A 23,928-nucleotide genomic window follows, 5' to 3' on the forward strand; every position below is an offset into this window, starting at 1 on the left:
GTTAATATAAGCTAAGAAAACTAAGATATCTTTAAAATATAGTTGCAAAATTAACCGCGAAAACTAGCGTTGACATTAAAAAGGAAAATTTTTAATTTTTTAGAGTTAATTGGTTTCTTTTTGATTATGTTGCTTTGAAATAAGTGCCGGCCACCAAATAATCAATTTACGATGCGATTTAGTCAGCCAGCGTTGAGCTGTGTAACGTAAAATATTTTGCGGCCTTCACTGCCTTCTTTAGCTATGATTACGCTGAGGTGAAACTTTGCGAAAATGGCCATGAAATTGTGTAAATACATTCAAAGCCGGATCACCCTTAAGTTGATGATGCTGCTGGAGTTCAGATGACTGCTGTTAAGCGTTGCTCAGGCTCTGAACTTATGACCCTATAGGGGCTTGGCTTTGACTTTTGTCATGGCCCCGTCTAGGCATAACCGCAAAACCAATTCTAGCAACTATGTGCGTCTACACATGCGGGGATTTGACATGCCTTAAAACTGAAAGTTAAACAAAATATAACCAAAACAGAAGCGACAACAACAACCTCGAGGGTCGAAATTTATTCTCGAAGCCAATATCTCGACAAGGGAGAACACCACTTCCGATGACTCAAAATCGTATTCTGTAGTCGACAGGGCAATACCGGCTGCAAGCCGCTGTGGTGCACCGAAATCGGCCCCCAAATTCGCGAAATTCTCAAGGAAGGTGATGACGAAAGATCACCAAGGTTAACGTTGTGTAAAAAACTACACATGCGACATCGAACTTGGTACCTCAGGAAACAGTATAGGACGAAATAACCACCACCAAAAAGAGCCTCACGTCTTCCTTTATGGGGACTCGTGGTCGTGAGCATCCTAATAGGTCTAACGGCGAGCCACTACGGCGATAATCGTTCATGCAGACCTTCGCATGGCTACCAAACTGTAGGAGTGCTCCGGTGGACTGGGAAAAGCTTGGACCACCTCCAAGCTGTGAGAGTTTGGGATGGTACCATGGACTTATCAAGCGAATTATCACCACACGCCAAGGGGTCGACCGACAATTTGAGCCCTGGGCACAGTGCGCTCAAAGCTGGCTGTCGAATGCCTGACCTCTCTTTCGGTTATGCCTGAGTATTTCTTGACCAGAATTATGTACTACATGGTTGACAGACTACAGTGATATCGCAGCAAACTACGAAGGTGAGAGTACCTTTAACTATAATAATTATTCGTCGGAGAGTACGAAGAAACACACACGAGTGATTTGACGGCCAAAAAGAATGACGGCGAAGAAAGACGCTATAAAAAAGCGTGACCGAAGCCTAAAAAGCGAATATTCAAATAAATTTTGATGACGTGTGCTTCTTCGCCGTCAAACAGATTTACGCGTCTTTCTTCGCCGGAGTTTTTTTACGCGTCTCTTTACGAAGTTAACTTTTGATTTGAACTCGAGTCAGTTTTCGTATGCCCCGATTTATTATTTATATGAAAAAAGTTACCCATACACATACCAAAAATTTTAAACTATAAAGTGAGAGAAAATTCATATTTAAAACTACATCCAAGGCGACTTTACATAAGGTGTTGTTACTAGAGCAGCTGATTTTGTGTATGAATTTTACGGCTTCGAATGTCAAATTGAAAAATTCTGTTTGCATTTCCACACACACTCTCACAGATTTTTACAGTTTACGCAGCCAAAGCAAAAATCAAATCATGTAAATTTTTTTTTGTACTTCCGCTATCACCTTATATTAATTCGCCTTGACTAAATCATAAATGAGAATCGTCCAAAAGAAGACTGAGCTCTTCAAATAAAAAAAAAATAAAAATCATGGAAAAGAATGGAAAGAATTCTTAGATCATAGTCAATTTAATCGTATGAGCTTATCCACTATTAACTTGTTGAAAACGCCTTGCATAATAACCACACCGATGTAACAAGCGAAGAGCTTTAAAATCTAACCAAAACAAAAACTTAAATGAAAGCAAAGGTTAAAAACGTAAACCAGAATTAAAAAAAAACCTACTACTGGACAATGCTTCGATTAAAAACAATTTTCTTATTACTTAAATCGAAATACATTGCCCAACGTAGCGCTAGGTTCTCTGCAAATTGAATTTAAAATTTTTTCTTATTCGGGAGACGTGTTCGTTCGCTTACCAGCTTCGTCTGGCATTAGTTGAAAAATATGATCTGGCGGTTGTGTTGCAGCCTTGACATTACGTGGCGCTGCCGGAGCATCTTCTAAAGGCATTTGAATTTGCAATTTTTCATTGAAATTCAAATGTCCATATTTGTTTTATTTTGTTGTTCGATTTTGTTGTAGTTGTGAATGTTTAGCGATTCAAAATAATTTGTATTTAGTTTTTTTTTTGAAATTTTTATGGTTTCAGTTTAACACGAAAGATGATGATAGAGTTATATGAGTGGCACATAAATCAATGCATTGATATTTATATAAATGTTGTTGAGGAAAGAGAGAAAAAGAGAGAAAATGCAAGAATTTTTGTTTTCGTTAAATATAGTTTTATAGATAGTAATGCAAAGAAAATGAGTGTGAGGGGTGGAGTGATTTTTTGCTAAATTATTGAAGTAGTTACAAGAAATTTTCTCTATTTAAAAAATACAAATATTTTTTTCTGAATTATTAAAAAAAATCAGTTATTAAAAAAAATTCTAAATCATTAAAAGATAATTTAAAAAAATAAGGCAATTTTATAAAGTCTTAAAATTTCTGAATTTTCAGTATGTTGACTAGCACGAAACAATTTTTTTTTTCAAAATGGAAAATTTTAATAAAACGCTTTAAAACCTATTTAAATTCACAGATAAAATTTACCTTAAACATTTTTAATACCGAAATTTGAGTGGAGGAACAAATTTTTTTTATGCACCTTTCCAATTCTCAATACTAATTATTTATTAAAATACTTGTTTTCTTTAGTTACTTCACCTTTTCCCCCTTCACCCATACGACGCACTCTCCTCACTTTCTTTGCATTTTTATGTTTACAGATTGTGCAATGATGCTTTAGAATTAAAAAATAACAAGAAGAAATTGACTAAAACTTTAACTCACCTAAAGTTCGCACCGTCATCACCTTGCTCATCAGTCCATCGCCGAGCACATTTCGACCGACTATCTGAAATTCGTACGTAGTACCCGAAGCCAAGCCATTGATCGTCACTTGCGTGCTGCCCAATGGGGTCACCGAAATGGTCTGCCAGTCAGCAGCGCCAACCTCGCGATACCAAATCGTATAGTCCTGCTTGTACTCAGAGCCGCCACTATAGCCGGGCATCCACTGCAACGTAATCGACGACTCAGTCGCCTTGCCGGTGATGTTGTATGGCGCATGTGGTTGTGTACCTTCGATAACCAGCTGTGTCACTGACATCAATGTGGCCACTTCATTCGAGACGACACACTGATAGTAGCCAAAGTCTTCGCCGCGTAAATTTTCAATTGTTATATTGCCACCAGACACCTTGGCGCGCGTACGTTGTGATTCGGTCAATTCGCCGCCATCTTGCCGTTGCCATTTGATGGTTGGTCGTTGTGTGCCCTCCGCTTCGATGGCATCGCAATGCATTTCCACACTGTCGCCCACCTTGCGCTGATACAGCGATTCGGGTTCGACGGTGAATGTGGGCGGCTTGCGCACCAGCACCTCCATGGGACCGGACGAGCCCTGAGTGCCTTGCGCATTGTACGGTGTGCAGGTGTAGCGGCCCTGATGATCCTCGTTGACGCGCGTAAAAAGCAATGATCCGTTGGCCATCACGACAATGTCTTTCATTTGATACGGCTCAAGGAGGCGCTTATCTTTGGTCCAGGTGACATATTGTAGTGTAGGATTGGATTTGATGTAACATTGAACGACGCCCGCCAAACGGAAGGGTAGATACTGTACAGTGGGTGTGAAGGTCACTTTGGCAGGATCTGGAAGAGCAGAGTATGCAGAAGATTTCATAAATTTACATGCATTACAAATCTATGCTAAATTAGCTCAAAGAAATGTATGTTAGCTTAAAAAAGAACGCTCTTTATTAAAGTAAAGATAAGGGCCTGTAGTCATAGTCACACTAAAGTCGGCTCAAAGTAAATTAGAGCATTAAAGAGTCGACACCTTTCTCTAAATGTTCTAGTTACTAACCCAAAAAACGCCACCATGTTATAAGTAAATGCGATAATAATGTGCATTGATTGTTTGTGATGCAGATCGTAAGATTATTGACACAGTTGCAAGGCCATGTGACTCCAGACATGACGCTGGGCACTGAGACCACTGCTAACTAAATACTCGTTTGTTGGAAAGCAAATCTGAACATAACGTAGTCGTAGATGCAGGCTACCCAAATTCATCTATACTTTTGACTCCAATCAGAATCCGCACAACAAAAGAAGAAATTTATAAAAATAAAAATAATTCCTAAAATATTAAATTTTCTAATGACTCCTTTTTAGATGTAATATGAGCCAGATTTCTACACCCTCCAAAATAAAATGCCTGAATGAAAAGTTCGAATCGAAGTTTCTTTAATCTTTCGAGAAGTTGACGGCTCGATTGCCAAAGAATGAAACTTCGAACTTTTGGCCGAACTTTTCGGTATCCCGAATATTCGGTGCGGCACTAATAAACAGTTCACATCAGTTATCGTTTTTTTTTTTCGGAGACTCCGTCGCCGAGTACTATCGTTGACCCCGGTGGCCGAACGTCTAGCCAAAATCCGCATCATAGCGGTCATCTGCTTAGGCTCATGCCCCGACGGAAGAGAAGGACGAGACGTGCAAGAATTTCTTCTATGAGCGATTGGCGCGTACATATGAGTGTTGCCCCCGTCTCGATATGAAACTCGTAGGAAGGGGCATTTGGCGCCACTGTGCGCAAATGAAGCCTCCAACACGAAACTATCGATAATGGCTGATCTACTTCGCCGGGGCCCCAAACATGGTATTATGTAGTACTAGGTTGCAGCATAAAAAAAGATCCATCAAACTACATGGCTGTATCCAGTTCGAAAAACGAGAAACCAAATCGATTCTCTTGTGATTGAAAGAAGGAAGCTTCAGTGTTTTAGATGTACGTACAATCCGAGGGCAAACATCGAGTCCTACCACTTTCTTACTGCCGCCGAGATACGCACCCGCATCTGTGTAGAAAAATATGTGCGCCCAAAAATGCAAGGAATACTTAACGTCGAAAAGCTGCAGTAACAACAGACTAGCAATGCATCCACTACTCGATTCTCACACCTGCTCTCAGAGAGCACTCTTCAACAAACCGACATATGCGAAGAAGTAGTCGGATATCGGCGAGGCCGAAAGAACAATTAGTACGATGAGGAGTAGCAAGCAGCGATGCGAACGGGCGCAACGCGAGCTCCCACATAGCTTTTATAAGTGCGAATAGTGTTAAATGATGGCCGTCAGGAAAGACTATTTGAGAAAACGGCACTTAATTGAATTAAAATTTTCAAATATGTGACAAACCACTTCAAAAAATATTTAGTGGCGTAAGCTCTCTTAAAACATTTTAGTTTGTATAGTAATATTTTATTTATCTTATAAATCAAATTTACTTATACAGGTGGCAATCCTTATTTGCATTTGTCAGCAGGGTAAAGTTTGAGAGAAAATTACATGTGGCACTCAAGTTCTTGCAGGTGTATTTTTTCTTAGACTATTTATAAAAGAATACAAAAAAAAATAAAACTGTATTGGGTTGGTCGAATGAATGTCAGTTCTAATCATATGTTTTATTGTCCGATCAGTTCGTAATTTATTAAATATTATGTTACCAGGCTAGTCTGATCTATGTTTTTAGTGCGAATAAAACTACATTATTCCACTTTCTGGCCCAACGTTTCGCTATAACATTTTTAGCATCTTCAGGGGCAATCCAGCTTTATTAAATCTGCCACAAACCAAAAATACAAAGGCTCATTGTAATTAAAAATTAATGAATATAGCATACAAACATACATATACATATATGGAATTAAAAATTATAAACAACAATTTGAGGACAAAAAACTCACAATGTTTACGAACTTTGATTAACACCTAAATACAGCGCATCTGTACCATCTTTTGTGGTAGCTTTGTCAATACTAAAATAATAAACATTTTTATTTCTAATCATAAACAAGAAATGTAAGCGGCCGCAATGTTGTCCGTATCTTCTTTTCTGTTCATTGTCTTTTTCCTTCTTTGCATTATCCTAAGGCTTTCTAGTGTATATCGGGTTGACTCCCTTCTTTCTTTGTCGATAATCTTTGTGTTTGCGAAATCAGCTGTATGTCCACTTGTTATGATGTGTTGTGATAATGCTGTACTGCTTTTTTGTTTTCTTATATCTGCTTCATGTTCGCCTAGTCTAACACCTAAAGGCCGCTTAGTTGTCCCAATATACACTTTTTCGCATTCCTCAATTTCATTTCCCTTACATTTAATTTCATACACTACATTGTTTTGTTGTTGGATATCTACTGAGCACTTAGTTTTTGTGTATATTGACGACAGAGTGTAATTAGATTTGTAGGCAAGTGCTGTGTTTCGTGATTTCGTTATGCTGTGACCAAAATTGCCAGTTAAGTTGGGAATGTATGTTACACTGTAAAATTTCTTAGTAGTTTTTGTTGTGTCTGTGTTCGGTGTTTTATTGGGATGGATGCTTGTTTTCATAACTTCTTGATTTATTAATTCCCGTATTAAGTTTACAGGGTAATTGTTGTTTATTAGGATTTTGTTGATTTTCTCTTTGTTAGCTTCGTGGAATCGTGTGTGGCTTATTGTCAATATTTTATGGATGAGGTTTTTTGCTGTATTTATCTTATATTTTGTTGGTTGCGATGAGTAATAATTAATCAGGCGTCCAGAAGAAGTTGGTTTGGAATACCAGTCAAGTAAAAGATCGTGGTTTTCTCTATGTATACAAACGTCAAGGAAAGGGATTTTTGAATTTTCCTCTATTTCCATCGTAAATTGAAGTTTATTGTGATACTTGTTAAGAATTCCTAGAATGATATTCGCGTCATTGCGTTTAATTATAGCAAAGATGTCATCCACATATTTGGCTATAAATTTAATGTCGATATTGTATTTTTGCTTGAGTTCCGAGATGGTATTGTCTAGTAGGTTGTCCATAATTATGTCCGCTATTGTTGGGGAAATAGGATTGCCCATAGGCATTCCAAACGTTTGTGAATATAGTTTTTTGTTGAACATGAAATAGTTGTTGTCTTTTAGGCAAAATTCTAAAATTTCTTGGAATTTCTTTTTCGGAATATTGGTTTTTTGTTTAACTTGGTCCCATTTGTTCATGACTATTTTTGAGGCTAACATTGTTGGTATATTAGTGAACAAGTTCTAATCACCATTTTCGAGATTTTGCGATTTCTGAGTATGAGGCTTTATGTTGGACAAAAAAGACTCAAAATGGAGCAGACGAAGACTTTCGTGCCACTTGCGCTTTTCTATTAAACTTTACAGTGCTGGAAAATGCAAATAAGGATTAAAATTTTAAAACTAATTAATACAATTAAAGTAAACTCTGTGGATAATTAACAATAAAATACTTTCTGAGCAAAATCTATAAAGTAGCCTTACATTTTTCAAAAAAAATTGTGCGACTGTTACTATTTTACAGGCTGTATATATGTATGTACATTCTTACATACATCCATATATATTAAAGTGTAGTAAAGTTCTGGAGAAGTTAAGTAAAAACTACATAAGTAAAAGCGCAAACAGTCAACGACGTAACGTAGACGTAGGTTGCAGCAGACACGATCTACCTTATGGGATTCGCGTGTTAACGAAAACTCACCACCGCATGGCGATGACGTTGCCGTTGTTTCTCTCTCTCTCTCTATCAACAGTAAATTGTATATGCTGCTACGTACGTCAACCTACGTTTACGCTACGTCGTTGACTAACTGCGCCTTAATACTATTTTTGAAAGCACTTAACAATACTTCTTTTTTATATTTTTCTATATACGAATTTTTCTGATTGGATTCAAAATTTTACAAATGTAAGTATTACCCATGATTCAATAATGAAAGGTTTTGTAAGAAAAACTTTCTCTCGCTCTAATTTTATCAATGACACTCCCACCCTACTCCTAAAAACAAAAACAGTGATATTTCTTTTCCGAATTTCTTTGCAAGTTTTAAGAACATTTTTAAAATGTTAGTAGTGAAATTTTTACTTTTTAAATTTGAAGAAATGTTTGTTCTTCATTCGCTGGCGCCAACAGGACAAAATGGGTGAGAATCGTTGGACTACAGAAATTCAATGTAGGCTAAAGAGACGAAATTCCCTTAAAGGCCGAAATGTATTTGTCGATATTCTTGGAGACCTCTTGATTCTGCCAAGTCGCTGTAAAGTAAAGCGTACAATGGTTTTGGTAAATAAGCCAACGAAGGTATTTAGGTATTGTCCTCCACAACACAATCCTAGTGTCTCCGAATGAGACTTTGACGCATAGGCCCAATCGTCACACGACAGCTCGGTTTAGTCAATGGCGCGAAGTAATTGCACACCTAAAAGGTGTACGCACGAGGCGAACGTTGGCTGGCGACCAACTTTGTTGAAAGCGATTTAGTTGAAAGGCCGTTCAACTAAAAGTAGAACGCAAAGTTGAACAATGCAAACGCCTTTTTATGGCGAATATTTTGATATTTTTTTTATATTTTGATATTTTTAGTCATTCAAATTTTTTTTCGTGCAACCCGGCGTGAGGTGAACGCAAAAGTTGCCTGAAAATCGCCTCGTGCGAAAGCCCCATTACGCCACTTCTCATTTGACGATGTAGATCACGTTCCCTATCTCAGTCGTTCAGTAGCTGCGTGTCATTTTTATTCTTCCTGAGTTCGTCCGGCACGAATCGCCAATTGCGGCTGTGTAAGCCAGTGTTGAATATTCTCCCCAGAACATTAAAAGTGCGACATCAAAGAATTCGAATTACCATATTCGAAACAATCGAGCCATAACCGCGAAAGAAACGTAAGCTCCAAATTTTTTTATTTGCCGTTTTTTTTTAAAATAAATATTGCATATTTTCCACAAACAAATAGCTTCTTCATATCCATCATCTGGCAAACAAATACAACAATAAAAGCTGAAAGTGGACCATCCCTCGAGTTATGCGCCATCTGACGTTCGCAAGTTTGGTATATATGTACATAGAAATATTTATTTTTAATAACAATTGGGGGTTATATTCGATGTAAATAAGCTTGTTTAAATTAAGCAATTAAATCAAATTCGTTTTTGTTTTAAAATACCACCATTCACTATTATCCACACCTTTTTATGGAATTTAGCTCCCATTTTAGGAAGTGTGATTGAATTCTTCCCCTTTTTCTCCTGCTTCCATTAATCATCCCTGTGGGTGGGAGTGCCAAATTTTAGAAAAAAGCTACTTACAAAACCTTTAATAATTGAATCATGAGTATTACCATGATAAAAATATAGTAAGGTAGAACCGCTGAGAGTCACTTTTAAAATTCTTGACGTTTCCAAACAATTTAATTTTTAAATTTACTCACAAACTCACACACACATCTTCATTTTCAATCTCAAGCAACAACAATTTCGAACAATTTCAATTTTTCATTTTCACTTTTATATGATTTTAAAATGTTGGCAAACTTCAAAAAAAAATCATGGCCGACAAATTGAGAGAACGGTTCTACCTTGCTATGTTTTTATCATGAGTATTACCATGATACAAAAAAGAAGGTAGTTTCAATAAACAACTTTTTGATTAAAAATCAGATTTTTGACAATTGCTCAATTGTGAAAAATTCGAAGCGGCATTACCCAATTGTAAGTTTTTTGGTGTGGGCCATTTTATATCCTAAATTTGGGATTATAAAGTAAATAGTTGTATTAATATATACCTTTTAAAACAAATCAATATCTTATTTTGAAAACTTTTAAATTTTACATTAAATTCGATTACAAATTGCCAAATCATTATTTTAATATTAATACAATTTTGGTGAACATATTTTAAAATTATGTTAGTGTCCTCATGTCATCTCATTAATTCACAATGTAGTTTTCTATATCGGATACGTGATTCTGATGTAATTCTGAAGTTACACATTTACACAAATTACTGAAATGACACATTTCGATGTGTTATTTAATACATATTGTCTTTGTCCATTTAACAGCAATGGAATTTACTTTGGAACTCATGGGCCGTACAATTTTTCTAGCAACACATATTGTTTTCACATACAATTTTGACACACCCAAAATTGAAGGATAAAATAAATAGATAAAAACAAATTTTCAACAAAACTGATTTGTGTAGTCCAGGGTCGTCTTTAGTAAATTTTTTGGAGGCTGTTTTAACATATCCTATCTTATTATATATTTCTTAGCTTTTCTACATTCTGAGAAGTTGAGTAAATGAAGTCTAATATTCTTTTTTGGTCAACTACGATGTTTGATTTCATTTTTTGCAATCATTAGTTCATTTCGCTTGAGGAGTCACAATGCCCATACCGGCTTTTTTTGAAATTTCGGACACAAGTTTTCCAATAATGGTTATAGGCTAAAACAAAACCGATATCTAAAGTGCGTGTAGAACCTCCCATTGAAATCGAATTTTTCATAGTGCATATCTCTGAAAGTATTTGTGGTAGAGTCCTGGAACTTTGTATGGATATATGTATATGAAGTCAATCTTAAGCTCATGGAAAAATAAGAGTTTATTGGAAAATGCGGCGTGCCACCGTAGAACTAGGAATAGAGGTAAATGAAATCAATCCCAAACCTATGAAAAATGGGGGTATATGAAAACAATCTCGTAGCCGTTCAAAAGAGCTAGCGGTATAAGCCAAATAAACTAAAATTCTGGTGACGCATAAAAACCTCTGGAAGCATTTACCTAGAATACAGAGATAAGGTATTTTTCCAACGAAAATATGTACAGAAAAACGGGGGCCACACCTTCTGGAAAGTAACATGATCACAGGGTGTATCCCGAAAACCATTTTAAGCTAAACCCTCAGGGATTATATTCTTGCCAAGACCCACAGGCATAAGCCGAAATTGCGTCGCAAGTTTTATGATCGGCTTGGGTAAGGTTTAACCACTTAACCCCCCTTTGTTTTCGTCGCTACTGAATTCTGTAAACTGTCAGCTTTCACACAATTTAAAATATACATGTGTATTTAAAAATGTCATGAAAATTGTGTTGCTAGCTTCATGTTGCAAAATGTTTCAAGGAAATGTTGTGGAATTTCAAACTTATTTCTTGTTTATTTCTTATTATGCTATGCTTAAGAATAAAATATTTTTAAATCGACAAAACATTAATAAGAAAATTTGAAGGATTTTAGATGTTGGGTATGGTAGCACGAAATGTCACAATCTGCTTAATTGTCAGGTTGTTAATATGGCGACGAAAAAGTGACAATGGAACTACCTTGTTTTTTGTATCATGAGTATTACAGTTTTGAAGTTCATTTTTTTCATTCATTGTTTTTTTTTTTTTGAGAATTTTAAGAATTTATAAAATTACTGATTATCTCGATCATAATGGCGCATCAAATGGAACTGGTGCCCATGCAAAGATCCCTCACTGATATTAGTGAAGGCAATATGAAGCACATTGCTATAGAAAAGGCTAACAAAGGTATGTATGTACTCCAAACTTTTTTCAATCTTTTTCAATACGTTTGCATTTTCATGCACTTTGAGATTGCAGCTGTAAATACCAGATTCAGTGGCAAAGTTGATTACGATATGATGCTTGTAATGTTCAAGGAAAGCTTTCTTAAAAAGTGGGAAAAAATGACACCATCTCCAGACACGGGTCTGCAAGGCTTCGATGAATTGGCTACGATTGGATCAGGCTCGTTTGGTAGAGTGGTGCGTATACATAGTTATAAATATAATAATCGTAGTTGCTGTGCATTTTTTTTATTAGAAATTAGTACGCGAAAAATCGACGGGTAATTACTATGCTGCCAAATTTGTGCTGAAAGAAATGGTCGTTAGAACGAAACAAGTGCCACATATATTCAATGAGAAACGCGTGCTACTCAGCATAGATTTCCCTTTTGTCGTTTTAATGGACTTTTGTCGAAAGGACTTTGATAACTTAATCTTCGGCTTGCCGTTCATAAATGGTGGCGAACGTTTTTATGCCTCACAAGTGCTGCTTGCTTTGGAATATCTGCACAATTTGCAATTGCTGTATCGCGATTTAAAGCCAGAGAATTTATTGATTGATAAGAGAGGCTATCTCAAGCTTACAGATTTTGGTTTTGCTAAGGTATATAGTACGAAAGATTTTAAGATACATATATATGTATGTACATATATTAATGTGCATTAGGGTGGTCCTTAAATGAATGAAGCATATTTTTAAATCAGGTTCCCTAAACCTCAATCCCTAAGTCGATGCTACAATAGTCGAAGATATCACATATACATTTTACTCCCCATTGGGGATGGTTAAGGCGTGTCGCACAGGGGGAAAAGTTCAAATTCCTCTATGGAGATATGATATCTTTGTACGTGGTATTACCGCTTAAGGGTTGGGACTGAGAAAACTTCTTCATTTGATTTTTAAGGAACACCCTACTGTACATACATATCGATACCTGAGTGTGAAGATCGAACTATCTCGGCAGCCAGTTCGAAAACGCCCTATCTCAGAAAACTTTTCAAGAACGCCCTACTTCAGAATTTGGTTGAGGAATGCCCTATCTCAGTTGCCGATTCAAAAACGCCCTATCTCAACACATTTTCAATATTTTTTCAGGTGGGGTAGGGCGTTTTTGAACCGAAATATGAGATAGGGTGTTTTTTAATAAAATTCTGAAATAGGGCGTTATTAAATGAAATTCTGAAGTAGACGTTCTTGAAAAATTTTCTGAGATGGACACTCTCTTCGCTTTCTTTTAGCAGACAGTTGCGGCAAGTCTGTTATTGGAAAGCCCTATTCTAACTGCATACTTTTTTAGCGGCTAGCTTCACATAATGCTTGCTACGACTCTGAATACTTCTTGGCTGAAGTTATACTTTTTTAATGGATCATAAAACTAAATGGACCATAAAAGGATTTATGGGACATTTACAATAAGAGAAAAGGGAGGCGCTGAGTATCGATGAAGTTATGATCGTGTTCATATTTCTCCAATAACTCAGAAAAATATAGTTTTACAGCGCCCGTTTACAGTTCAATGTTAAAAATTCATATTGGGTGTATCACCACGTTTAAAATGCATCTCTGTACGATACTTCTACTTAATCTATACTAATTATATAAAGAGAAGTCCCTTTTTTTTGTAACAGGTAATCTCGCGAACGGCTGGACCGATTTTCATGAAATTTTGTATACAAATAGCTTTCGGTAACCACCAGGCTAAAAAAATTTTACTTTTCTTCGGGTAGGTGGACCAGGAATCGAAAAAATCTCATTATAGTCCGATTTGCTTAAAATTTAGTACGTAAGTAGCTTTTTAGCATATATTAGCATATATGACCCATTTTTTCCGGGAAGTGGTCCAGGGACCGATCTATTCGAAAAAATCGAATTTACGGTCCGATTTGCTTAAAATTCGGTGCGCAGATAGCCTTTTAGCATGTATTAGCATACGTGATCAATTTTTTCCGAGAAGTGGACCAGGGACCGATCTATTCCAAAAAATCGCATTTATGGTCCGATTTGCTTAAAATTCGGTACGCAAGTAGTTTTTTAGCATATATTAGGATATATGGTCCATTTTTTCCGAGAAGTGGACCAGGGACTGATCTATTCGTATTCATAGGTAGCTTTTTGCCTGGATAAGCTTATAGATTCCTGGTTTCCAATTTACATGCTATTTCGAATATAAATAGCTTTAAGTAACGACCATATCAAGGGATACTGTCAAAATATATTTATAATATATAATACATCACAACTAATTTATATTTAGAAAGCCGTTTGTTAGTTTTCGCAAGGCTCGAGAGCGGCTGAACCGATTTTTTTGAAACTGCCACCTGCCGCACGTGTCCCAAGGATGGTTTTAGGCTGAAAAAAATCTATATGTAAAGGGGGCGTGGCACTTCCCATACAAACCGAATTTCTCATGCTACATATCTCTGAAAGTGTGCATGGTAGAGTTTTGGAAATTGGTATGGAGATATACGAAATCAATCGCATACCCTTGGAGAAAAATTTTAGCTATAGTAAAAGAGGGTGTGACATCTCCCATACAAACCGAATTTTTCATACTCTTATCTCTGGAAATTTTTTGATAGAGTTCTAGAGTTTTGTATGCAGATGTACGAAATAAATCGCATACTCTTGGAGAAAAATTGGAACTATTGGAAAAGGGGGCGTGGCATCTTCCATACAAACCGAATTTTTCATACTGCCTATCTTTGGAAGTGTTCATGGTAGAGTTCTGGAACTTGGTATGGAGATATACGAAATCAATCGCATACTCATGAAGAAAGAGGGCAGCTGTTGGAAAGGGGGCGTGGCTCCTCCCATATAATTCGAACTTTTATACTGCATATCTCTGAAAGTATTCATGGTACAGTACTGGAACTTCGTATGGAGATATGTATATAGTTGAAATCAAGCCCATACTCATGGAGAAAATTTGGGCTATTTGAAAAGGAGTGTGAGGCCTACAAACCTACAGACCTTTATCTATCTATCTTTAAATGAATTTTTTTATTCTTCTGTAGGTGTGTTTGTGAGTGAAATCCTCCTAAATGGTTGTACGTATATGTATGCAATACTATTGCAAAAACGTGCTGCCAAGTGGTGCTGAAGTCGAGCTATTACTAAAAATATACAAGTGAGTAAAGGGCCCGTGAAGGTCAGATTCAATCGACCTGTTGCACCATTGAGTATATCGAACGCTCCTGCGTTGCAATTGGCCCAATGGATGTGATTTTCCAATATTATTGTGCGTTCAAACTTTTAAGGTATTTCGTCTGAAATAAGTATATGTATATTGCATTTCTGTAGAACAATGATTCGCACCCATTTTGAAATTGCCACCTACTATACTGTAAAGCTTCTAGGACATTCACTATAGAACGGGGTCATTGTTGCCGCTAGGGAGTGAAGAGGAAATATTTATTTCGCTTTGGGAATAACCGTGCTATGAAATGCCGCACAACTGGAGAATTTCAAGAACGGATATAACACTTTCCTTTAGTTATTTAAAGCGGCAAATAACCACCAAACCTTAATCTTAGCAGACAAATGTGCCAATGGAAATCGTTAACGTGAATTGTTGGTAAAAATGTTGGACCAAAAAGTTTCAATAAAATATATAAAAATTTTGGGCGGGACGAAGTTCGCCGGGTCTGCTAGTACAATTTTATAAAGGAAGAGTGGGCCCATCACACATTTATCAAATAATTTCTTGGCCGAGCTGCTCCTCCGGTTTGTAGTGTGGGTCTTGATGTTTTCAAACTACGCCGCCTCCGAACAGAATACTGGTTTTTATGGCAGAAATACCAGTGGAGGGGCGACCACATACGTGATCTTGTGGAACCACTTCATCATCAATTCCATCATATCCGCACCGTTCCTTCGATTTTCCAAAATTAGGTATCAAATTAAAAAGCTTGGACTGCAGATGTGCAATAAGGTCTTACTTTTTTGAAAAGAGTTGCCACCTTTTAAAAAATTATATTAAAATTATTAAAAAAAAAATAAACCAATTATTACAAAATGGGTATCAATAGAAATGATTTAAAAAAATTTGTTTCTGAATTTAACTATAGGTTGCCACCTGTTAAAAAAAATCAAATTTAATTAATTAAGGGAATTAGGTAAGCGGAATATGTGTGCCCATTTGAAACTTGTATTTTATTCTACTAGAATTCAATGGACTGCATACTCAGAATCTAATTAAAAACTCGAAATTTTTACGAAAATTCGTTGATTTTTTTTTTTAATAGCATAAATTTTTAAGGCAGTGTCACTTGATTGGTACATTTGTGCATTTTTATATTGGGCTATTTGACAAAATAAAAAAAAATTGGGATTTTTTTTTTCAAAATTGCATTTGCATTTTTATATTGGGCAATTTGTACAAAATAAAAAAAATGTGGATTTTTTTTTAGGTAAAAGCTTGGTACATTACAGCAATCTTGTATTAAAAAATTTCAACAAATTATTTTTCGTGATTGGGATAAAGAAACATATTTGGGTATTCACACAATTGGGATACGATTTGCCCCAAATTTTGGCAAATTCCCAATCGTGTGACACTGCCTTTAAACTTGTATTTATACGGATGTTGGTAAAGAATAAACTATAAAAAACTAACCAAAATTAAATAACAAGAACAATAATATTTTAAAACTTGTCAAAATTTGGTGCGGCTATAATTTTGTCGACTACTGTACATAATTTGACTATGATCACTGTGCTATCCCAATGCCGCTAATATTTGATTTCAAAATTTCAATCCTGTTTGCGTGAAATATTTTATTTTTATTAGTATTTTTATTTTAATCAATCTATGTTGAAATAAAAGTGAAAATAAGAAAATATTTTGTCGGAACCCCCCTTTGTCTACGGCCTTTGATGACATAAAGACAATATGTTTATTGGCTCAACCAGCCACCTACGAAGCGCCCTTCCGTACCTGCCCATATGAAGCTGCTGTCGGCGGTGAGTTTTCGTTAACACGAGAATCCCATAATATAGGTCGTGTCAGCTGACACGTTGTACGGTTTTACTTCGATGGCTGGTTGAGCTCTATGAATTACCCAAATACAGTTGTATATGCATTAAATGTGTTTTCTTTCTTTTCTCATTTATTTTAAAGAGAGTGGAAAAACGTACTCTGACATTGTGTGGCACACCGGAATATATGGCACCTGAGATAATTAAATCCAAACCCTACTCTACCAGCGTCGATTGGTGGGCCTTCGGTATATTAATCTATGAATTTGTAGCTGGTAGTTCTCCATTTGCCGAATACAATCGGGACGTGATGGGAATGTATGGTAAAATTTGTGATGGCGCTTACAAAATACCACAAATGTTCCACCAGCGCTAAAGGACTTAGTTCAACGATTATTGATTGTAGATCCCTCAAAAAGGTGAAATACGTAAAATTTGTCTACTTATCTAAAAATCTAATAAAATACGATTATCTTGTTAAAAGACTCGGCTGTATGGCTAATGCACAGAAGGATATTAAAAGTCACGAATGGTTCAAAGGCATCGATTGGTATGGTCTATTAAACCAACAAATATTGCCACCTTACGTACTAGTTATTACAAATATGGAAGATCTTTCGAATTTCGATAAGTATCCTGAAGATAAAAAGTCTACAAAATCAAAATCAAATAAATATCCGGAAATATTCGCTGAGTTTTGATTGATTAATTTACTATTTGTTTTTTATTGTTGTGAGTCGATAAATTACTATGCAATTTGCTATTATAAAATAAAATCAGTACAGTTAACACTAAATACTAGCAAGACATTCATATAATTTGCAAATATAATTTGACAATTCTTCATATATTGTGTACTTACATTCAACATTTAAATAAGCCGAAGCACTTTGCGGATCTCCAATGCCATTCGTCACCTCGCACAAATATTGACCGGAATCGTCAGCGCTAACTGGATTTATAATTAGCGAACCGTCTTTGCGTATTGTGACGCGCGTCTCCAGTGAGGCCACCTCCCGTACGGGAGAGCCCTCGCGAAACCATCTAACGGTGACATTACCGGGCATTGCTTTCGCTTCGCACGAGAATATCACCTTTTCGCCCTCGAGTTTGGTTTGATTAGTGGGCGGCACCTGTGAAAAAAGGATAATACAAATTTTTGTTATAGCAAGAGCGTTAGTTCGTAGAAGAAAAAGGAACAAAAATATCAGCGTTTCTTTTAATAGTAAGCATAAATGTTTGGATCTAGTAAATTGTTGTAAGAGTAGGTAAAACATAAAGATTCAATTAATTTCAATATTGCAAATAGAAGGTTGAAGATGAAATAAAAAATTAGGAGAGATGATATATGGGTGTTTCCATGATGTCGGACGAGACATTCCTACCACTCCAGAGTTATATAAATCATACGAAAACGGAAGTCACTTATATCGTCTCCTGGTTGACAAAAAAATTAGGTGCGCTTGGAACACTGGTGCCGAGAAAATCGATGAAAAGGACGTCATAACGGAACAGAAGTGGTTTCAGAGTGCATGTAAAAATAAGCAAAACTGCGATTCCTTTGAGGTTTCCGTTTCCTAAATATTCTTTAAACAAAGTAAAATTAAGGACTATTACAATCAATTAATTTTTATTCAGAAGCATTTCATTGTAGGTTTAATTTTGAATTAAAATGTTATACCGGATGTGACAGATTTTTCCCCCATACAATATATTTACTTTTAATACTTATATAAATTAATTTTTTTATTTAATTTTTTCAGTTCTATTCTCCCCCGTTCGCGGTTTTATAACCTTTTTTCACCATATGAATACGAACACGAATTTTAAAGTTATGATACCGTTTGAACTCATATACTTGCATTTTCCCGTCAAAAAAAAAAAATTTTGAAAAATATGTACTATTTGATATCAATATTTTATCTGTGATTTAAATATACATACACTCATACATATCTTTTATTTTAGCATCATTTTATTACACCGGAACTAATTGAGAGTGGTTTTATAAAACCTTGTCATATTTCCATACTATATTTAGCATCACTAATAAAATAAATCAGTGGAAAGCCACAAATAACGATGGCGGGAAGTCATATACTAACTCATTCAGTTCCAATTTTATAAATCAGCACATTAAAAAGGCACATATTTTGTACATACGTAAGTATGTAATTAAATTATTTACGGCATTGCATGAAAATGTCATAATGCATAGTGAATAGCTACGGTGACCATCCGTCCTGTATAGGGATGCAAATTTTGAGCAGTAACATCGATACATCGATGTTTCGATGCATCGGAAAAAAGAACATCGATGCTAAAATACATCGCCAGAATAACATCGATGGTTTCCGATGTTTTTCAATTTGTTCATTTCTAGTTAAATTTAAAGCAATATTGAATATTAATAATTATGAATGTATTTTCCTGTACTTTATTATAAGGGTATAGCCTTTCTAAAGATCTTAGGCCTGATCTTGTTGAAATTCTAAGGGGTGTTTGGTTCCTTTTTTAACGGCTAGGTTATTAGTATTCAGAATGAATCCAACAATTTTGTTAAGCTTGGGCCGTTTTTTATGAAAAATATTGTGGAAAAGCAACAACAATTTACAAAGTTAAGAAGTTATAGCTGCTATTTGGGAGATCACCACATCTACTAATCAGACTTCTTCAAGCGCGGTCACTGAGGAGATGTGGTGGTCTCCGAAATAGCAGCTATAACTTCTACCTTTTGTAAATTATTGTTGATTTTCAATAACATTTTTCATAAGAAATGGCCTCAAGCTCAATAAAATTGTTGAATATAATTGTCATAAGGTCATAAATAACAAAAAAAAAATTCTGAATGGATAATAAATTTAAGGTCAGTCAAACATACCGAAAGAAAGTCGGAGAGTCTCCTTAAAGTCGATGTTTAAAACATCGGTAAAACTTCCATCGACGTATCGTCAATTTCGCGATGTTAGTAAATTGTAAACATCGATGGCAAACATCGAAAATTGAACCGATATTATCGATGTTTCAAAAACATCGATGCATCGTTTGCATCCCTAGTCCTGTATTATACGGAACAGTCCTCTTTTTTGACCCATTGTCCTGGTAATTAATTTATTTTATACGGGACACCACACATGTTCTGTATTTCTTTTAATGTCCTGTATTTGTCCCGTATTCGGTGTTTCGACGCCTTAACAGCCAGGGCTGCCAACTTTGATCAAACGGTGCCATTTTTGGCCCTATTTTACATCAAATGGCACTTCATTTTTCAATTTGGTACTTTTGAAAAATAGTAATATTTCAATACATTTTTGTGAAATCCTTTATTTGTACACTCTAAAAAATCTGTTTAAAAATCCGACTGTAAATCGAGTATATTTTTGTTTATTTTTTAAATTTTTTGGTAAATTTAGGACGGTATTATCACTTGCGAAGCGAATGAATTTGGCGAAGCGAACGGTTTGGAGAAGCGAATGGATTGGCGAACGCAACTTAAATATGCATTAAGAGTGTTCGCTTTTACCAGCTTGTGCAAGTTCTTTGCATCGCGAACACTTTTTATACCTTCTCTGCCTTTTAATTGGCTTCGCCAAACCGTTCGCTTCGCCAAAATCATTCGCTTCGCAAGTGATAATACCGTCCTTACACGACGAATATATATTTATCTTGTTTACACATTTTCGTGTGTAAAAATCCTTTGTGTTTGCGACTTTACACAATTCTGTGGGTGAAATCAAAGAGCAGATGTGTATTTTGTAGCGTGGACACACTTCAGTAGTAAATTTACGCACACCATAGCAGCTATATTACAATCTAAAAAGTCCGAAATTTAAAAAAAACTATTCGTTGAATAATCGAGCATGTAATTTCGCGAATAATAAGGTAGGAAATCAGTAACCTACTTTTAGCTAGGAAATTTACAGATTTTTTTTTAGAGTGTACTTCTTTTTCTCAACTAAAATTTTTTAATTTCTAAAGGTTATTCAACTGGCTTATCATATTTTGGCATTGGACTTTTGTTTTAGAAATGGGGTTCTTATTTTATTGCTAAATGGGAAATATGAAAAAGCATAACACCTTTTTTGCCACTTTTATTTTTCTATTTGGCACATTTTGGCACTCAATATGGCACCTTATAGCGAAGGATAGTTGGCAGCCGCTGTGGTATAGTGGTAAGCAGTGCGCGCTTCCACTCCGCAGCGCCAGGGTTCAAGCCCTGGTCAAAGCAACATTGCAAAAAAAAAAATTTAGAAAAAAGGTTTTTTATTAACAGTGGTCGACCCTCGTCAGGCAATGGCAAACCTCCGATTGTATTTCTGCCATGAAAAACAGCGTATTATTGCAATACAATCGCCGTTCGGATTCAGCGTAAAACTGTAGGTCCCTCCTCTTTGTGTGACAACATCAAGGCGCTCGCCACAAATCGGAGGAGAAGCTCGGCCAAACACTAACATATGCGTAAGCGCCAATCTATTATTATTAGTTGGCAGCCCTGTTAACAGCTCATTTAAATGACATTCCTATGAACGAGTTTTAAGTGATGTTGTTATATGATCGTAATTTTCTCTGTAAACACTTATTATTTTCTAATCTGAATGCCTGTGATTCGAATCGAGGAATACATACAGTGACCAAAATAGAAATTAGGACTTGACATTTTAGCAAGTATTGGCTATTTTTTTTTATTTATTATTTAATTTATGAAAGTAAAGCTGTTTTCCTAAAAAAATCCGATATAATACCAAATTTCCAACTTTGTGCAAAAAACTATAAAAATTAATTCTGCAATGTCTCACCAAAATTTCAAACTTTTTAATTAGAATCTTTAGAAAAAAATTTGGTTAGCAGTTTTGTAACTCATTAAAATTGAGTATAATAAAGTGCGTATGAAATAAATGCGTCACCAAAAAAAATGCCAAAAATTAATGAGAAGCCTTAGCGACTTAAACTAGCACTCTATTATACTAAAATTTAAAAAATTTTTTTAACAAATTTTACGTGGTAAAAATCTCGAGAAAATTATCCTACAAATGTAGGATACTAAAGGGATACTGTTTCAGGGCTAATACATCTAGAATCATTGAAGAAGGCTTCAACACCTGTAAGCTGTCGTGGAAAAAGTTTGCAAAATTATTCAACAATTTATATTGAGCTCGAGACCGTTTTTTAAATGAAAATTTATTGTGGAAAAGCAATAATTTGAAAAAATGGTAGAAGTGATAGCTATTTCGGAAATCACCACATTTCCTCATCAGACTTCTTTCAGTAGGATTCGAACCGACGATCCCACTGACTGAGCCAGTTGCCTATGCACCGTGCTAAGTACGCCTTGTAAATTATCGTTTGCTTTTTTCCACTATTTTCATTTTTGTTATGCCAACACAAAAAATTTGCAAAATTATTTTTTGTCCCGTATTCGGCTCTCTTAAATATGGTCACCGTATGCATAGCATGCTTTTAGACGCTTAGTGTGTATGGTCGCCTAAACCGTATGTAACGTGTCGAAATCTAATGTACATACATACACATGTCCTGACTTAAAAATATTTTGCGGTCAAAGCTGTTGTAAGCGAATCAAGTAGCATCTGTGGATTTAAAAGTTTGTGTGGAAGCTCATTTGTCAAATGCCCGACACCATTTTCTACAATGACCAGAGATGGCAATGTTTCCTTGTAAACTTCACCTTTTTCGTTTTAGTTCAGAAATTAGCAGTTTAAATTCAGAAAGTTACAATTAAAGTTCAGAATTTCTATTTCGAATTCAGAACTTTCATTAAAAATTCAGAAAGTTACACTTCAAATTCAGAATTCCCATTTTAAATTCAGAAAGCTTCAATTAAAATTCAGAATTCTTATTTTAAATTAAGAAAGTTGCAATTCAAATTCAGATCTCCATTTCAAATTCAGAATGTTGCAATTCAAATTCAGAAAAATACATTTGAAATTCAGAGTTTCCATTTCAATCTCAGAAACTTTCATTTCAAATCCAGAAAGTTACAATTTATATTCAGAAAATTTCCATTTCAAATTCAGAAATTTACAATTTACTTTCAGACGATTTAAAATTAAGTTCAGAAAACTTATATACCTTGTATTCAATGGAAATATACATATGTATGTATATATGAAATTTGTGCAAGTCTTTATCTCTATGTATGTAATTATTTATTTTCATTTAAGGAAAAGAGTACCAATTCAACCATAGCTGTACATACATACATACTTAGCATGAAATGAAAAGCAATGCTGTGTTGCTCGTGCACAATCTCCACCTGCTATGGGTACCATGGCATGATCAATCTTTTTCCAAGTATTGCAGCCTCTGCTACGTTAATCCTGGACCCTCAACAAGGGGCACATCCATACTTGGTTTGACAAATTACTTCATTTTAGACCATATTGTTTCTTCTGGATTTAGTATAGGCGAATATGGTCCCAAACGAAGATACAACTTAAAATCTCAAAATCGTACAGTGAATACGAAATTTTCTGAATTTAAATTGGAAATTTCTGAATTTGAAATGAAAATTTTCTGAACTTGAATTGTTACTTCCTGAATTTGAAATAAAGGTTTCTGAATTTGAAATGCACCTTTCTGAATTTAAAATGGAAATTCTGAATTTGAGTTGTAACTTTCTGAATTTGAAATGGAATTTCTGAATATGAATTGCAATTTTCTGAACTAAAACTGAAAAAGGTGTAGAATTAGGTACGTATGTTGTTTATTGGAATTTGTTTTATACATACATATGAAAGATGACGTGACATCTGACAATGGAATAATAACTGGTAAGTTTCATTGACGCTAACACCAGAATTACTTGGTGCTTATTGCCTTTAAAACCTTGGCTATTGAGGAATATAGGGTGCGTTCCAAAACGTCAAAATACAAAGCATCAGTCTCTTTTATTTTTAAACCACACTAGAAGGAAAAGTCTAATTTGCGCAACCTAGTAGAAAACTTGCATCTAACCGTGGTTGCGCACATTTGGCATTAAAATCTATTGAGGTCTAGAAATAAAAGAGACTGATGCTTTGTATTTTGACGTTTTGGAATTCACCCATACTTAGCGCTTTTGTTCGGATAAAAGCATTCTACGTACATATCTAATAGAAGTGCACCAGATCGAAAAATAATGGAGTTGTTTGACAGGCGAAAAGAATGTCTGATTCAAAGTTCTCCCACCTTTTTCTAATGTTTTAATTATTATTTTCAATATTTTTATTGAGCTTTGTACCACGATTGTTTATTAGGAAAAATT

At 35.4% G+C, this 23,928-nt stretch overlaps 1 protein-coding gene and 1 pseudogene across 1 annotated transcript in view; one reads left to right on the forward strand and one right to left on the reverse strand.

Moving 5' to 3' along the window:
• The window catches only part of LOC118741852 (protein turtle-like), a 129,426-nt gene that overhangs the window by 102,042 nt on the left and 3,456 nt on the right, over positions 1-23,928 (reverse strand). The window contains exons 3-5 of the mRNA XM_036473825.1: positions 17,530-17,800; positions 3,068-3,931; positions 2,149-2,232 (exon numbers count right to left, since the gene is read on the reverse strand). Of these exons, the coding sequence (XP_036329718.1) occupies positions 2,149-2,232; positions 3,068-3,931; positions 17,530-17,800 (1,219 nt within the window). The remainder of the gene's footprint in view (positions 1-2,148; positions 2,233-3,067; positions 3,932-17,529; positions 17,801-23,928) is intronic.
• On the forward strand, positions 11,555-17,368 carry LOC118740545 (annotated as a pseudogene).

The sequence above is a fragment of the Rhagoletis pomonella genome, unplaced genomic scaffold (assembly GCF_013731165.1).
Source record: "Rhagoletis pomonella isolate Grant_MI unplaced genomic scaffold, Rhpom_1.0 Rhpom_scaffold_00006, whole genome shotgun sequence".
Lineage (NCBI taxonomy): Eukaryota > Metazoa > Arthropoda > Insecta > Diptera > Tephritidae > Rhagoletis > Rhagoletis pomonella.